At 38.6% G+C, this 18,557-nt stretch overlaps 1 protein-coding gene across 1 annotated transcript; it reads right to left on the reverse strand.

The window, feature by feature from the left end:
- Positions 1 to 6,745: 6,745 nt before the first annotated feature.
- OLR1 (oxidized low density lipoprotein receptor 1) lies at positions 6,746 to 17,968 on the reverse strand. Its single transcript, XM_055566118.1, has 6 exons — positions 17,845 to 17,968; positions 16,030 to 16,131; positions 14,080 to 14,325; positions 8,747 to 8,886; positions 8,310 to 8,425; positions 6,746 to 7,651 (listed from the first exon to the last, which is right to left on the reverse strand). The coding sequence occupies exons 1-6, from the start codon at positions 17,897 to 17,899 to the stop codon at positions 7,507 to 7,509; spliced, it is 804 nt and encodes a 267-aa protein (XP_055422093.1). The 5' UTR covers positions 17,900 to 17,968; the 3' UTR covers positions 6,746 to 7,506.
- Between the last annotated feature and the right edge of the window lie 589 nt (positions 17,969 to 18,557).

An 18,557-nucleotide genomic window follows, 5' to 3' on the forward strand; every position in this document is an offset into this window, starting at 1 on the left:
CTGGCATTGGCAGAAGATTCTTTTACCACTGAGAAACCTGGAAGCCCCATCACTTCAAAGTAGATTGCAGTAAGTCACAATCGATGTATAAATCTTGAAACAACTACTAAAATAACAACAACAAAAAAAGAGTAATGTTAATAAGCCACCAGGAAGATAAAACAGGATAGTAAGCAATATTTCAGTTCAGCCCACTTCAGTTGCTCAGTTGTGTCCAACTCTTTGTGACCCCAGGGACTGCAGCATGCAGGCCTCCCTCTCCATCACCAACTCCCAGAGTTTACCCAAACCCATGTCCATCAAGTTGGTGATGCCATCCAACCATTTCATCCTCTGTCATCCCCTTCTCCTCCTGCCCTCAATCTTACCCAGCATCAGGGTCTTTTCAAATGAGTCAACTCTCTTCATATCAGGTGGCCAAAGTATTGGAGTTTCAGCTTCAACATCAGTCTTTCCAATGATCTTTTCAGGACTGATCTTCTTTAGGATGGACTGGTTGGATCTCCTTGCAGTCCAAGGGACTCTCAAGAGTCTTCTCCAACACCACAGTTCAAAAGCATCAATTCTTCGGCACTCAGCTTTCTTCACAGTCCAACTCTCACATCCATACATGACCACAGGGAAAACCATAGCCTTGACTAGATGGACCTTTGTTGGCAAAGTAATGTCTCTGCTTTTTAATATGCTATCTAGGTTGGTCATAACTTTCCTTCCAAGGAGTAAGTGTCTTTTAGTTTCATGCCTGCAGTCACCATCTGCAGTGATTTTGGAGCCCCCCAAATAAAGTCAGCCACTGTTTCCACTGTTTCCCCATCTATTTCCCATGAAGGGATGGGACCGGATGCTATGATCTTAGTTTTCTAAATGTTGAGCTTTAACAACTTTTTCACTTTCCTCTTTCACTTTCATCAAGAGGCTCTTTAGTTCTTCTTCACTTTCTGCCATAACAATGGTGTCATCTGCATATCTGAGGTTATTGATATTTCTCCCAGCAATCTTGATTCCAACTTGTGATTCCTCCAGGGTTTCTCATGATGCACTCTGCATATAAGTTAAATAAGCAGGGTGACAATATACAGCCTTGTCATAATCCTTTTCCTATTTGGAACCAGTCTTTTGTTCCATGTCCAGTTCTAACTGTTGCTTCCTGACCTGCATATAGATATCTCAAGAGGCAGGTCACATGGTCTGGTATTCCCATCTCTTTCAGAATTTTCTACAGTTTATTGTAATCCACACAGTCAAAGGCTTTGGCATAGTCAATAAAGCAGAAATAGATGTTTTTCTGGAACTTTCTCACTTTTCTGATGATCCAGCCGATGTTGGCAATTTGATCTCTGGTTCCTCTACCTTTTGTAAAACCAGCTTGAACATTTCGAAGTTCACAGTTCACATATTGCTGAAGCCTGGCTTGGAGAATTTGAGCAGTACTTTGCTAGCGTGTGAGATGAGTGCAATTGTGTGGTAGTTTGAGCATTCTTTGGCATTGCCTTTCTTTGGGATTGAAATGAAAACTGACCTTTTCCAGTCCTGTGGCCACTGCTGAGTTTTCCAAATTTGCTAACATAACTACTGCAGCACTTTCACAGCATCATCTCCACTAGCTTTGTTCTTAGTAATGCTTCCTAAGGCCCACTTGACGTTGCATTCCAGGCTGTCTGGCTCTAGGGGACTAATCACAGCATCATAATTATCTGAGTCGTGAAGATCGTTTTTGTACAGTTCTGTGTATTCTTGCCACCTCTTCCTAACATCTGGCAAGAATACACAGAAGAACTGTACAAAAATGATCTTCACGACCCAGATAATCATGATTGTGCGATCACTGACCTAGAGCCAGACATCCTGGAATGTGAAGTCAAGTGGGCCTTAGAAAGCATCACTACAAACAAAGCTAGTGGAGGTGATAGAATTCCAGTTGAGCTATTTCAAATCCTGAAAGATGATGCTGTGAAAATGCTGCACTCAATATGCCAGCAAATTTGGAAAACTCAGCAGTGGCCACAGGACTGGAAAAGGTCAGTTTTCATTCCAATCCCAAAGAAAGGCAATGCCAAAGAATGCTCAAACTACTGCACAATTGCACTCATCTCACACGCTAGCAAAGTAATGCTCAAAATTCTCCAAGCCAGGCTTCAGCAATATGTGAACCGTGAACTGCCTGATGTTCAAGCTGGTTTTAGAAAAGGCAGAGGAACCAGAGATCAAATTGCCAACATCCGCTGGATCATCAAAAAAGCAAGAGAGTTCCAGAAAAACATCTATTTCTGCTTTATTGACTATGCCAAAGCCTTTGACTGTGTGGATCACAATAAACTGAAGAAAATTCTGAAAGAGATGGGAATACCAGATCACCTGATCTGCCTCTTGAGAAATTTGTATGCAGGTCAGGAAGCAACAGTTAGAACTGGACATGGAACAACAGACTGGTTCCAAATAGGAAAAGGAGTACGTCAAGGCTGTATATTGTCACCCTGTTTATTTAACTTATATTCAGAGTACATCATGAGAAACGCTGGACTGGAAGAAACACAAGCAGAATCAAGATTGCTGGGAGAAATATCAATAACCTCAGATATGCAGATGACACCACCCTTATGGCAGAAAGTGAAGAGGAATTAAAAAGCCTCTTGATGAAGGTGAAAGTGGAGAGTGAAAAAGTTGACTTAAAGCTCAACATTCAGAAAACGAAGATCATTGCATCCGGTCCCATCACCTCATGGGAAATAGATGGGGAAACAGTGGAAACAGTGTCAGACTTTATTTTTGGGGGCTCCAAAATCACTGCAGATGGTGACTGCAGCCATGAAATTAAAAGACACTTACTCCTTGGAAGGAAAGTTATCACCAACCTAGATAGCATATTCAAAAGCAGAGACATTACTTTGCCAACAAAGGTCCGTCTAGTCAAGGCTATGGTTTTTCCTGTGGTGATGTATGGATGCGAGAGTTGGACTGTGAAGAAGGCTGAGCGCCGAAGAATTGATGCTTTTGAACTGTGGTGTTGGAGAAGACTCTTGAGAGTCCCTTGGACTGCAAGGAGATCCAACCAGTCCATTCTGAAGGAGATCAGCCCTGGGATTTCTTTGGAAGGAATCATGCCAAAGCTGAAACTCCAGTACTTTGGCCACCTCATTCGAAGAGCTGACTCATTGGAAAAGACTCTGATGCTGGGAGGGATTGTTGGCAGGAGGAGAAGGGGACGACAGAGTATGAGATGGCTGGATGGCATCACTGACTCTATGGACGTGAGTCTGAGTGAACTCCGGGAGCTGGTGATGGACGGGGAGGCCTGGCGTGCTGCGATTCATGGGGTCGCAAAGAATCGGACACGACCGAGCGACTGATCTGATCTGATCTGATACCATTTCTGTCCTTTATTGAGCTCATCTTTGCATGAAATGTTCCCTTGGTATCTCTAATTTTCTTGAAGAGATCTCTAGTCTTTCCCATTCTATTATTTTCCTCTATTTCTTTGCACTGATCACTGAAGAAGGCTTTCTGATCTCTCCTTGCTATTCTTTGGAACTGTGCATTCAGATGCTTATATCTTTCCTTTTCTCCTTTGCTTTTGGCTTCTCTTCTTTTCACAGCTATTTGTAAGGCCTCCTTAGATAGTCAGTTTGCTTTTTTGCATTTCTTTTTCTTGGAGATGGTCTTGATCCCTGTCTCCTGTACAATGTCATGAACCTCCATCCATAATTCATCAGGGACTCTGTCTATCAAATCTAGTCCCTTAAATCTATTTCTCACTTCCACTGTATAATCATAAAGGATTTCATTTAGGTCATACCTGAATGGTCTAGTAGTTTTCCCCACTTTCTTCAATTTAAGTCTGAATTTGGCAATAAGGAGCTCATGATCTGAGCCACAGTCAGCTCCTGGTCTTGTTTTTGTTGACTGTATAGAGCTTCTCCATCTTTGGCTGCAAAGAATATAATCAATCTGATTTTGGTGTTGGCCATCTGGTGACGTCTATGTGTAGAGTCTTCTCTTGTGTTGTTGGAAGAGGGTGTTTGCTATGACCAGTGTGTTCTCTTGGCAAAATGCTATTAGCCTTTGCCCTGCTTCATTCTGTACTCCAAGGCCAAATTTGCCTGTTACTCCAGGTGTTACTTGACTTCCTACTTTTGCATTCCAGTCCCCTATAATGAAAAGGACATCTTTTTTGGGGTGTTAGTTTTAAAAGGTCTTCTAGGTCTTCATAGAACCTTTCAGCTTCAGCTTCTTCAGCATTACTGGTCAGGGCATAGACTTGGACTACCGTAATATTGAATGCTTTGCCTTGGAAACGAACAGAGATCATTCTGTCGTTTTTGAGATTGCATCCAAGTACTGCATTTTGGATCCTTTTGTTGACTATAATGGCTACTCCATTTCTTCTAAGGGATTCTCACCCACAGTAGTAGATATAATGGTCATCTGAGTCAAATTCACCCATTCCAGTCCATTTTAGTTCATTGATTCCTAGAATGTTGACGTTTACTCTTGCCATCTCCTGTTTGACTACTTCCAATTTGCCTTGATTCATGGACCTAACATTCCAGGTTCCTATGCAATCTTGCTCTTTACAGCATCGGACCTTGCTTCTATCACCAGTCACATCCACGACTAGGTGTTGTTTTTGCTTTGGCTCCATCCCTTCATTATTTCTGGAGCAATATTTAATTAACATCAAAGTAGACAAGGAAAGCGAGAAAGGCAACAAAGATGAGTTGAAAAAAGTGAAGGTGATATCAAGATGATAGACTTAAATCTAATTGCATCAATGTCACAATAAATGTAATCATTTAAACACACAAACACAGGCAGAAGTTGTCAAAGTATATAAAATAGCAAGACTCAACTCTCTGTCACCTGAAAGAAACACACTGTAAATACAAAGACAAAAAATGATTAAAAGTAAAAGAATAGGGACTTTTCTGGTGGTAGAGTGGATCAGAATCTGCCTGCCAATACAGGGGACACAGGTTGGATCCCTGGTCCAGGAAGACCCATATGCCATGGAGCAGCTAAGTCCATGTGCCACAACTACTGAGCCCATATGCTACAACTACTAAAGCTTATGTTGTGCAGTAAGAGACGTCACTGCAATGAGAAGCCCAGGCACCACAAAGAGGAGTAGCCTCTGCTTGCTGCAGCTAGTGAAAGCCCACACGCAGCAGTGACAATTCAGTGCAACCAAAAATAAATTACAAAGTCAAAGAATGGAAAAAGATGCACAAGGTTTACATTAATCATAGAAAAATAGAACTTCCTGTATTCATTTCATTCAAATAGATTTCAAAGCAAACATTATAGAGCCAAACTGATTTTTTTTTTTAAAGGTGGGGGGAGGCACAAGTAAACAATGTCAGGAATGAGAGAGGTAGCATCACTACCAACTCTAGAAATATTAAAATAATAAGAAAATATAAAGAAAAATGTTAGGCCAAAAACAGAAAAAAAAAATAGAAACTTAGATGAAATGGACAAATTCCTTGAAAGACAGAGCCAGCAAAGCTCATTCAAGAATAAATAATTTGAATAGCACTGCATCTATTAAAGAAACGGACTGTTTAACTTTAAGTAGTTAAAAATCTTATAAAACAAAGAAAAATTTTTGCCCAGATGACTTTAATGGTAAGTTGCTTCAAACACTAAATAAACAAATAGTACCAATTTTACATAAAATCTTTCCAAAAATTGACATGAAGGAGTACTTCTCTGAAACCTAAACCTGACAAAGCCATTACACGAAAAAAAATTACATATCAGTATCCTTCATAAACATAGTTGCAGAAATCCTAAGCCAAACTTTAGTGGATCTAAAATTTGGTGATATATTGAAGTGATAATTTTAACCCCAAGAATAATTTTAATCCCAAGAATCCAAAGATGGCTTAGCCTTCTCTAATTATACAGTGTAATTTACCTTGTTAGAAAAAAAAAGAAAACTATATAATCGTATCAATAGATGTAGGAAAAATATTAGACAAATCAATGTGTTAGTCCCTCAGTCATGTCCAACTCTTTGTGATTCCTTGGACTGTAGCCCACTAGGCTTCTCTGTCCATGGAATTCTCCAGGCAAGAATTCTAGAGTAGGTTGCCATTTTCTTCTCAAGACAAATCAATACCCATTCCTAATAAAACCTCTCAGTATTATAGGAATAAAAGGAAAATTCCTCAAACTGGTTAATTCATTTGTGAAAAATACACAGCACCATATTTAATAGTATAACATTGAATGACTTATTCCCAAAATCAAGAACAAAATAAAGATATGTACTTGAACCATTCTTATTCAATATTTTACTAGAGATTCTAGTCCATGAAATCAGGCAAGGAAAAGAAAAAGAAATCATCCAGAAAGGAAAAAATTAAAAGTATTTTTTTTTCAAATAACATGATTATATATATAGAAAATCCAATGAAATACACACAGGAAAAAGACTTACTAGAAGAAATAAGTGAGTTTATCAAGGTTTCAGGGTATAATATTAATATAAAACTTTATTATAATTCTACATACTAGCAGAAGACTTTGAAAATAAGAACTACAAATGATAACAATACCATCTATAGTAGCATAAAAAATGTGAAATACATGATGATAATCTAACAACATCTACACAAAGAACATTAAAAAGCATTGCTTAAAGAAAATAAGGAATACATAAATAGAGCAATACACCTTTTTCATGAGTTGAACAAGTCAATATTTTTAAGAATTCAATTTTCCCTAAATTTATGTATGGATTCAGTGCAATTCAAAATTTCAAGTTTTTTTAGAAATGGACAAGCCAATTTAAGACAGAAATACAAAAGCATAGATTAACCAAACAACTCTAAAAAGGAACAACAAGGAATAACTACCACGTGATTTCAAGATATATTAAAGAACCATAGAATTCAAAATATCATGGTGATGTTGTAAGCCAAGAATAATAAATAAATAAATGGAAAGGAATATAAAGTCCAGAAATAGACCCAGGCATGTATGGATAATTGTTGACAAAAGTGCAAAGGCAATGTAGTGAAGGAAGAATAGTCTTTTCAGCAAATGTTGCGAAAACAATTGAATACCCACAAGCAAAAAACAAACAAAAAACTTCCACACATCCATATGTCACTTAAAAATTAACCTAAAATAAGTTCTAGATTTCCATGTAAAATCTGAAACTCTACAATGTCTAGAAGAAAGCATAGGACAAAAATGAGAAAAATGCTGTGACCTTGAGTTAGGCAACAAGTTCTTAGAAACAATGGAAACAGGAAAATTGACTTCTCTGAAGTCCGACAGGGGAGGACTTGGAACAAGTTAGGGAAAAATATACAGAGGGAGTTACAACTTTTGCTATCAAGGTGCCAGGCAGCTGGGCCAGTGTCTGCTAAGGAGCTCTGCACTCAACCAGTAGCAGGCAGTTCCCGGGGCTCTAATGGTTTACATCTAAGTGATGAAGTATAGGTTAAATTCCAGAAGAGAATTCAAAGGTCTCCTTCTTTTCCTCCAGATCCTTCAAATTCACTGTGCTGTCAATAGAGTCGCCTTCTTTTGACATATACTGAATGCAGTTAAAATGCAGTTTTCAGCAAAAACAGTTCCCCTTTGAATATATGCACAGGTCCCTGAAGGATACATATGGGAAACAGCTCCCTGAATTCTAAACCTACAGGCAGGGAGAAAAAAAAAAGAAAGAAAAATTAAACTTACTGCTACGTTGTCTTAAAGCTTCAAGTCAGTAATAAATGTGAGCAGGAAAAGGTAAGAGAAGATCCGAATGGGTAAATGGGTAAGTCCCTGTGTGCAGGAAAAGGTAAGAGAAGATCCGAATGGGTAAATGGGTAAGTCCCTGTGTGAGAGAGTTGGAGAGAGAGATTCAGAAATTGCCCAGGCTTCTTTTCAGCAAGTAGAGGACACTGCATGGAATGCGGCAGTAACTTCACTAGTAGGTTCAGTGAAGAATAAGAAACTTACGGACTTCCCTGGTTGTTCAGTGGATAAGAATCTGCCTGCCAATGCAGGGGACACGGGTTCAATCCCTGGTCTGGAAAGATCCCATATGCCTTGGAACAACTAAGCCCATATGCCACAGCTACTGAGCCTGTGCTCTACAGCCCAAGAGCCACAACTACTGAAGCCCGTCCCCCTAAAACCCATGCTTGGCAACAAGAGAAGCCACTGCAGTGAGAAGCCCACACATCACATTGGGGAGCAGCCCATTCTCGTGGCAACTAGGGAAAGCCTACGCAAAGCAACAAAGACCAGGTGCAGTCAAAAATAAAAATAAATAAATAAACAAAACTAAAAAAGAGCAGCAAACTTACAAGTGGGGCGTCAAAGGAGTGCCATCTTCCCAAAGCCACGAGTAGTTGGGTTTCCTCATTGACAACCCCATCCAGAAGGGGAAACTGGAATGGGCAATCGTTTGCTGGATGAATTCCTGTGGGGAGTAACATTTCTGTGTTGATGAATGAGTGGATGTGGACTTTTTAGATTAGAGTCACAAAACTAAAGAACTCAAAGAGAACTTTGACATCCTCTCCATGGCTTTACAGTGATGTTTAGTGGAGCCTAGAAATACTTAGTAACCTGTCCATCCAAGCTCACGCACATATCCAGTGGCCACCACAAGGCTAGAAATCATGTACGTGTTCTGATTCTTAAGCAAGCACTCCTCTACTGAGGGTCTAAACCAGATCTACTTACCTATGACCCAATATTCCAGCCTGACACACATCCCACACATCTGTTGAACACTCACCAGTTCATCTGTGCTATTAATCTTCAGCAAGTGGGCATCCAAAGACAAGCAGTTCTCCTGGCTTTTTTCCCAATTAAAAGGGCCAGAGGAAAATTGGTAACAGTTTTCTTCATGCCAGAGCCAGTCTTGGGGACAAGGACCTAGGAAATATAGTATATCTAATCAGTGAGTTATACCTGAGAAAAGATATTAATATTTCTACAATTCTTAACTCAGTTCACCTCTCAGGACTCCCACATGCATACCATCTCTTCTTAGTCAGAATTACACCCATACTTTGCAAATCCCTAAATAGCCTAAAGTCTTTATTTCTCCATTTTTTTTTTTTTGGAGAAAAAGAAATGCATTCTGATTTTAGAAAACTAAATTAAAAAGCGAGGCTATTAAAAAGCAAGGCTTGAGCTGGGATGTAATATTAGAAACATCTATTTTTTAAAAATTATGTTTGGAACTATGGAAATGAGAGTTAGGGGATGAATATTTAGTAGCTAGTCTGTTACTAAAAGATGTGCTTATATATTTTAAAACTTCATCTCTTTGAATAACAAATTTAGGCTTAGATCCTGTAACTCTTACTTCTGAACAGGTAGCCCTATGAAGCTTTTGAGTACTTGAATCATGGCTCATCTGCAATGAGATTTGCAGTATGTATAAAATACACCTAATTTTGAAAACTTAGCGTGAAAAAAAGAATGTAAAATAATGCATGAATAATATTTATACTGATTAGTGTTGCAATAATATTTCAAGTATATTGGATGAAATAAAATACGTCACTAAAATAAATTTCATCTCTTTAATTTTTCATGTGGCTCCTATTGGGGTGGCCAAAAAGTTTGTTCAAGTTTTTTCTGTAATATTTTATAGAATAATAGAAGCTTTAACATTGCATGTGTGGTATACCCTGTATTTTCTTTTGGACAGAGCTGCTTTAGGGAGAACAGTATATGGAGGCAAAGTGGGCATCTCCATTTCAACAAGATTTCAGTAGGTAGAGAGTTTTCAGCAGCAAAATTCCCAGAAGTCCAAAAACCTTGGGGCTTAGGCAACAGGCAAAAACGTGACGGTGTCTGTGTGTCTGTGTGTGTTAGTCGCTCAGTCATGTCTGACTCTTTGTGACCACATGGGCTGTAGCTTGCCAGGCTCGTCTGTCCATGGGATTTCTTAAGCAAGAATACTAGAGTAGGCTGCCATGTCCTTCTCCAGGGGAACTTCCCGACCCAGGGATTGAACCCAGGTCTCCTGCGTTGCAAGCAGACTCTTTACTGTCTGGGCCACCAGGGAAACCTGTCTATGTGTTTACAGATATTTTAAACACTCCCCAATTCCTTCTCTTCCGTTCCCTCTTCCTCTCACTTCCCCTCACCTTTTTCTCCCTCTCATCCTTCCCCTTTCTTCCTTTCTTCATTACCATCATCACCATCTCTCCTGTGTGTTAGTAATACTTGAAACCTCTCTACTAGGGAACAAAGCCCTTTGTGCTACGCTGTGACCAAAAATATAAAACTCAAATCCTTGAGAAAGGCAACATTTCAATTTCACTTTATGGCATAAAATCATGAGATAATTTTGTAAGAACAGGCTTTATCAGAGAGGTCAAAATAGAAGGCAGTGAACTACAAAAGGAGAAATTGAATGAAAGAGGACATACAGAACACCAGGCTGAAAGCAAAGAATGCAAGATTCTTCTCAATTTGCATATCCCTGTCTTACTATGTTGAAGGAAAGAGAATATTGGCTTTCTTGAACTAAAAGAAAAGTCTAGGTAGGTTTTCCAAGTCATGAAAAAGTGAAAAAGATGAATCTCATAATGTATTCAAACCACCTGTATTTCTTTAATCATTTTTTATTTAACAAACCCAAAAACTGCTAGATGCCATTAATGGTTGGCAGTAATTTTTATGTATTGGCTCATTTAATCCTCATAACAACAGTATGTATAAATTCATTCATTTTCTTCTTTTGAAAGACAGAGAAAATGAGAATTTGAACTTAGGCAGTCTAAATCCAGCATCTGTGTGTTTTATCAGTATATCCCATGCGTGTGTGCTCAGTCATTTCAGTAGTGTCTGACGCTTTGTGACCCGCCAGGCTCCTCTGTCCATGGGATTCTCCAGGCAGGAATACAGAAGTGGGTTGCCGTATCCTCCTCCAGGGGATCTTCCCAACCCAGGGATTGAACTGTGGCTCCAGCTACTCCTGCATTGCAGGTGAATTATTTACGCACTGAGCCACCTGGGAAGCCCCCATTATATCACATTACCTCTCAAGCTCCTGAGTTTGAATGAATTGAGGAAATACTTCTTGGTGCCCATCAAGACATATTGATACAGTGTTTTGAGGTAAATCTGGAACTTGCCACTTTTAACAAGCTACTTGGGTGACAATTATGTACACTAAAAGTTGAGAACCACCACTAATTCCAGTGCTAAAATATCTGTTACTTGGAAGGCACTGCATCTTTCTAGCTGGCTGACCTCAAGCAAACTACATATGCAAATTTCCCAGCATCTCACCCTCTTCATACTTTTATGGAGAATCACAGACTTGTCAGTAAGAAAGATAAAACTTATCTCAAACTTGAGAAAACTGGCATATTTTTCTGCATAGTGTTTTATTGTTGCTTTTGAGAATCTTTTCAAAGCTGCTTGATGAAAGGCATGTCTGCCAGCAGAAGACACATCATCTAGTATTTTTGATTAGTTGTCTAAACTTGGCACCTCTGGAAGATGGTTTTGAACAGTCCTGACATAGTTTTAATCCCATATGACTGATAAAAACAAGACTGGTTTATGGCCCCACCTGTGAAATAAACTATTTTTGATATGTAGCTATGTCTGCTTATATAAACATCCCTGTCCTTGATATATTAGGTTCCTTCCTTTAAGCCTTATTTGATTTGGTTTTATTTCCTCAGCTGTTCTTTCCTTAAAGAGATTCAATATACAATTGACACTTGCTTAAAAAAACCAGCTTGTCTAAAAATCTCTGCTTATTTTGGAAATTTAAATAACCCTGGCTGGAAGAAGCACAAGCTGGAATCAAGATTGCTGGGAGAAATATCAATAACCTCAGATATGCAGACGACACCACCCTTATGACAGAAAGTGAAGAGGAACTAAAAAGCCTCTTGATGAAAGTGAAAGCGGAGAGTGAAAAAGTTGGCTTAAAGCTCAACATTCAGAAAACTAAGATCATGGCATCTGGTCCCATCACTTCATGGGAAATAGATGGGGAAACAGTGGAAACAGTGTCAGACTTTATTTTTGGGGGCTCCAAAATCACTGCAGATGGTGATTGCAGCCATGAAATTAAAAGACACTTGCTCCTTGGAAGGAAAGTTATGACCAACCTAGATAGCATATTCAAAAGCAAAGACATTACTTTGCCAACAAAGGCCCGTCTAGTCAAGGCTATGGTTTTTCCAGTGGTCATGTATGGATGTGAGAGTTGGACTGTGAAGAAAACTGAGCACTGAAGAATTGATGCTTTTGAACTGTGGTGTTGGAGAAGACTCTTGAGAGTCCCTTGGACTGCAAGGAGATCCTACCAGTCCATCCTAAAGATCAGTCCTGGGTGTTCATTGGAAGGACTGATGTTGAAGCTGAAACTCCAAAGCTTTGGCCACCTCATGTGAAGAGTTGACTCATTAGAAAAGACCCTAATGCTGGGAAGGATTGGGGGCAGGAGGAGAAGGGGACGACAGAGGATGAGATCGCTGGATGGCATCACTGACTTGATGAACATGAGTTTGGGGGGACTCTGGGAGTTGGTGATGGACAGGGAGGCCTAGCATGCTGGGATTCATGGGGTCACAAAGAGTCGGACATGACTGAGTGACTGAACTGAACTGAACTGTACATACTGAGGACCTCCCAGGTAGCGCAGTGGTAAAGAATCCGCCTGCCAGTGCAGGAGACATGGGTTTAATTCCTGGGTTGGTAAGATCTCCTGGAGTAGGAAATGGCTACCCACTCCAGTGTTCTTGCCTGGAGAAATCTATGGACAGAGGACCTGGTGGGTTATAGCCCATAGGGTCGCAAAGAGTCAGGCATAACTGAGCACATGCATACTGAAGGTATTTGTAAACTGCAAAAGTTTATACGAACCTACTTATCATTAAACTTACCTCGGTTTCAACTTTTTGATCTATAAAATAAATGCATGGGTATCTGTAAACTCTTACTATGTAATCTTTAGTCAACAGAATTACATGGTTGAGACCATGAGCTATACAAGCAAGAAGCTGGAGAAATCTGTTTATTAGCGGCAGTTAGGTGCTAATGTCCAGAATAAGATTCTCAGGCACCCCACCAAGAAAGCAAGGTACTACCAAAAGTGACTCCATTTCACACTTTCTAATGCTCCCTATGAATAAAACACATACCCGATTTAATTATACACTGTTGAAAAACTAAATAGTATGTACGGATAACTTCTGTAATATTGTCAGAGTTCACATTATCTTCTCCTTGTTACAGATGGTACTATTTCTACCACCTCCTAGATTCTGAGTTCACTTCGTTGACTGAGATCAATCAGTTTTTCTCATATGCACTGACTTCCTGAGTCCCTCACATTTTGTCTAATTTGAAGTATCTACTTAACACTCACAAGCCAGCTCACCTCTATTGACTCAACTTATGTTGATGTAGTTGTATACTTTAAGAAACAGTCCCATAGAATAAAGCTAATGAAGAGGTGGGAATCCCCAGGACAAAGGAGACCACTTGGGAAAAGAAATCAGTGATTACGATACATTGGAATGGAAAGAGATGAGAATCTGTACAAAGAAGTGGGAGGATTCTGCCAGAAAAATCTCAAAACTAAAATCTTAAAAAGAAAGAGAAGGCTCTTATGAGGAAGGAAAGCTTAAACCCACCAGAAAGTGTGGTTGATTGAATCAGATACTCTTAAGAATTTGACATGTGATAGAGTGAGGATGACTTGGAATAAGGGCTTTCTTGGTGGCTCAGAGGGTAAAGCTTCTGCCTGCAATGCAGGAGACCTGGGTTTGATTCCTGGGTCTGGAAGATCCCCTGGAGAAGGAAATGGCAACTTTCCTTTTCCAGTACTCTTGCCTGGAAAATTCCATGGACGGAGGAGCCCAGTGGGTTACAGTCTATGGGATCACAAAAAGTCGGACACGACTGAGCAACTTCACTCTCCAGAGCTAGGATGACAAAAATAGAGGACCTCTAATGTAGAACCTGATGAATGAAAAATGATACATACATCTATACACCAATATTGTCCTTAGGACATTTCAAAAGAAAGGTTAAGATTTACAGATAAGCTTCTATTGTCTCTCTGGACCCCCCTCTCCCTCATACCTGAATAGTTTGCTGCCTCTTTCAGAACTTCTTGGAGATTCAGGTTCTGGCGATGAAGTTCCATTAGTTTCTTGGATTTCTCATCCAGCTTGTGGGCAAGGGTTTCTATCATTTCTTTGAGTTCCTTCTGTGACTCCCGGGCAGATTTTTCTGATCGGCGCTGGGCTGAAATCTGTCCCTCCAGGATATCTTCCTGGTGAGTAATATTTGCTTGCTGTTGCTTTAGGAGATCAGACACCTGTGATACTAAATTAGAACTAAATTTAGATTCCAATTCCAATTTCCAATTAAAAAAATTCCTCCACTGGATTTTGAGGAAATCAAAGAACAGAATCAAGCCATCTGTTTTGACAACAAAGCAACCCAACTTTACTCAAATTATGGATTTGGAAGTTATTTGATATTTCTGCAATATATATACATATATATATATATTAATGTTGAAAAATGTCTCAGATACTTGTGATAAAAAACAAACAAACAGGAATTTACTTGTTACTGGGAGTTACACACAAGTTAAAAGAAATTACAGATTAAGTCATTCATCAGTGGCATAAGTAAAATGTAGATAATATAAAATAGGCAGACACCAATCATACTCAGTGACTATTAGTAGCACTTGTCATTAATGATTTACTCTACTGTGTCTTAATTCTGTGTCTTAATTGCCCTCTCTCCACCCTTCCACACTTCCTGATTTTACATAAAAACTGTGACACTCACCCTGTTTTTGAGAAACTCTCCCATGGGACTATTTTAAGCTGCTTTCACAAGAATATGAAAACAATTTTTCAATTTTAGCTTTTTTTTTTCTTTGTCTTTAGAAAGAGTGGAGATGAAAGGAAGGTTGTGAAATCAAGCAGGCAACAAATGTTAAGGGTCCAATGTCTCAATTCTATAAGTTTGGTGGTTCAGTACAAAGTAGACCCTTTGGCTTGAAACCCATACTTGACCCTGTTAAAAAGTGGTCAGCTTTCTTATCCATTCATCTGCTGATGGACATCTAGGTTGCTTCCATGTCCTGGCTATTGTAAACAGTGCTGCGATGGAGGGAGGAGGGAGGAGGGTTCAGGATGGGGAACACATGTATACCTGTAGCAGATTCATTTTGATATAGGGCAAAACCAATACAATATTGTAAAGTTAAATTAAAAAAAAAAAAAAAAAAAGTGGTCAGAACCTCAAAGGAAGACTCTTCCAATGGCCACCAATGAGTCAAGGGCTCTTCTCCCACATCATTAGGAAAGGATTTACAGGTCCAAAGTGTTTATAGATTGAAAAAATAAGTGGTTTTTGACCTTAAACACCAAATGAGGAACAAATTAGCACTTCAAAGGCCTTCATAACTTGGATTCTAGAGAGCCAAAATAGCTCAAAGCTATAACCTAAATACATAGGTGGATTAGATGTATGATCATCGCCATTTTTTTCCCTTTTTCATCACTTTCACCTTTTCATTTCTTTTCCTCTTGACATCCCCTCTTTCCTAAATGGCCATATTGTAAATCCGAAGCCTGTTTTATTTTAAATATTGTATTTATTAAGACTGTGTTTCTGAGTTAACTTTAAATTGGTATTTAATCATTTGTATTAAAACTCAATGTGAACTAAATGAAGTGTCTTTTTATGGGTCCCTCGGGTGATCTTATGGGTTAGTAACTTCAAATTATTTCCTTCCTCATTATTCTGGGATTTAAATGGACTCTATCCATGAAGTTACGGAAACAAAATCAAACAATTACCTAATATCCGTAATCTTCATCCATGCCTCAGTCTATTTGAGGGAAGAACACAATAAACTCATTCATCTTCCCATTCACTCCTAAAAACAGTCTGCCTCAAATGTATCTAAATCAAGGTGGCTTATAGTTACTATGAAACCAACTAATAAATCCTGTTTATAAGCCCTCATTTTTTCTTTCTCCCTTCTTTCCCTGCTTCAGCACTTACATTGCAGTATCAACAATATAACAGTCACCAGTAATCCCAGACAAAGGACCCCTAGAGTCACAGCAGCAGGGTACCACCTCCAAGAGGAAACAAAACGAAGACCTAGAGTGATTCAGAAAGACAAAAATGATGGAGGTAAGTGGTCAAACAATTCTTTGGATCCAGCCTGTACCTGGCACTTTGCACTACTTACTTCTAGTCTTTCCAATGACTCTGCAAATAATTCAATATGCACATTTACAGGCAAAAAAAAAAAAAATATGAGCAGTTAAAAACTTTAAGTAATTTACCCGTGGTCACACAACTGATGAAATATAGAAGCTGGGATTCAATATCAGATATTTGACTCCAAGGATCTGATTCTAGTTAAGTTCAATTTTTTTTTTCTTTTTTCTTTTTGGCCTTGCCACTCTAAACTTCCCTGCCCAGGGACCAAAGTCATGCCCATGACATTGGAAGCATGGAATCCTAACCACTGGATCACCTGGGAATTCTCCAAGTATCTGATTCTAAAGCATATACTTTGTCTCAAGAAACTCTCAGTGCAGCTTGCTTGGATCAACTTCCTCCACAAGGCAGAGAGTCTGATATTTTCAGTATAGACCATATGTATGTATAATTTTATGCTATTTAGTTTTTATTTCATTAAAAATAAATACATCTTGGACCTGGGGTTATTGACCAAATAAAAGATATAAATGAAACTCTTTATTCACTCAATTCATATTAATATCACATCCTACACTCATACTAGCTATAGCACTCTTGCTATGAGAAAAAAATTCCCCATTATTATAAAAGCAAATCAGGTAGCTCACAAGCATATGAATATCTTATTATGAAGTCCATCACCAAGAAAGCACAGATACTACCGGTTCAGAAAGAAAACATTTCAAATAAAGGATTTGGACTCCTCACCTTGTAAGATAAACAAATAAGGCACTGAAAATGTTAACTCTATGTGCAAATAAGGAAATTGACAATTCAGTGCGTTGCCTAAGATCACACAGATGTTAAGATCCAAACAGAGATCTTTAATCCAATTGCGAGTAGCTACATGGCTTGGACCATCACATCACAAAAGCTCCAGTGTGAATGTATAATGATTCAAATCAATCAGTGATCAAATATTACTATTTTCACTGAGTTCTCAAGTGTCAAATGCACTCTACAGATGAATCAAACCAAATAGAAGTTTTGACAGAAAGGAATATGGTTCATTCACTGATTCAAGAGTGATTAAGCTGCTACAATATGTCTGGCAAGTTGGCAGAAAGGAAGCTGAAGATAATTATGTGTCTTGCAAATAATTGCTCAATCCTAGCATTAGGAGAAAATATCTGGGTAAATCTTTCAATCGACATTTCCCTCTGGTCAATATTCCTCCCATATTATAGCTCAGTCTTAACTCTACCACTTTATAGCCATATAAAACTGGGTAATTTAGTTAATCCTCCTGGTCACCAGTTAGTCCTCTGTAAAAGGGAGATGATAGTAGTCCCAACCTCAAGGTGTAAAGCTTTAATGCATATAAAGTGAATATCATAGAAACTAGCCTATAGCAAATGATCAATAAGAGTTGGTTATCATCACCCTCTACTACATCATCATTCATACCAAGTTGGCTTATCATCATCTTCTTTAATAACCATTATATCTGACTTGTTTTCCTTTTAAGTAAATGTTATTAACTCTAATATTTTCTCACACCCATGCATAGTAGTTTTCTACTCCTATATTTAGTTAGTTTACATGTCTAAATTAACTCTGTCCTTGTATTCATTTACCCACCTCTAGTACCTTTCGCTGTCTTACCATTTGGCTTCTGATCAAGTTGATCTTTCATACCCTTGTGGTCATCAACAGTCATTTTCAAATGTATTCCAAGAACGAGAGAGTGAAGCTGTTGAGGACTTCTACAAAGTAAAAGTTTGTGAGTTCCTGCTGGAGTGTTTAAATAACTACTGATATCTGGGGGAATGACTCAATCATTGGTAGGAGGAAGGAGCAGATTTGCTTCATATTGGGAAGTTGGCTGACGCAAATTCTTGAGATATGTCTATTGCAGGAAGGGAAAGCGGTGAATCTGATAGTGTTTCAGGATATTTCACCAATTTATGAAAGGGAAAATTGTATTTTCCATGAGCCTTAGAGGAGTGGATTTTTACCCATGCTTCAGATAAGAAAACTGAAATTAAAAAGGCTAAGTCCCACAAAATTTGTAGAAGAGTGTGTATTTAGACCAGATTTTTATTCCAATATCCATAAATGTTTATTTCACTATAACAGACTATCTCTACACTGGGGTCTTTCATAAGTCTCACATTTTCTTTTTTAATTTTTATATTTTTTTGGTCAGCAATAGGCTTAGGAATTTGGCAGTTAATCACATATGACTCATCTCTCTAGCCATGACAACCTTGGTAATCTAGAATTTAGGAATACTATTTCATATAGTGGCAGTATAGAGAAATTTGCAGCAGATGGAGCTAGTTTGTTTTTTACCTTTACTATTCCCTTGTTCTATA

This window comes from Bubalus kerabau, chromosome 1 (genome assembly GCF_029407905.1).
Source record: "Bubalus kerabau isolate K-KA32 ecotype Philippines breed swamp buffalo chromosome 1, PCC_UOA_SB_1v2, whole genome shotgun sequence".
In the NCBI taxonomy this organism is placed as follows: domain Eukaryota; kingdom Metazoa; phylum Chordata; class Mammalia; order Artiodactyla; family Bovidae; genus Bubalus; species Bubalus kerabau.

Coding starts and splice junctions, on each gene's coding strand:
- OLR1 (XM_055566118.1), bottom strand. CDS start 17,899: ATGACTGTTGATGACCACAAGGGTATGAAAGATCAACTTGATCAGAAG. Junction 16,132..17,844: donor ACTTGATCAGAAGCCAAATG/GTAAGACAGCGA, acceptor GAATCACTCTAG/GTCTTCGTTTTGTTTCCTCT. Junction 14,326..16,029: donor TATATTGTTGATACTGCAAT/GTAAGTGCTGAA, acceptor GTTCTAATTTAG/TATCACAGGTGTCTGATCTC.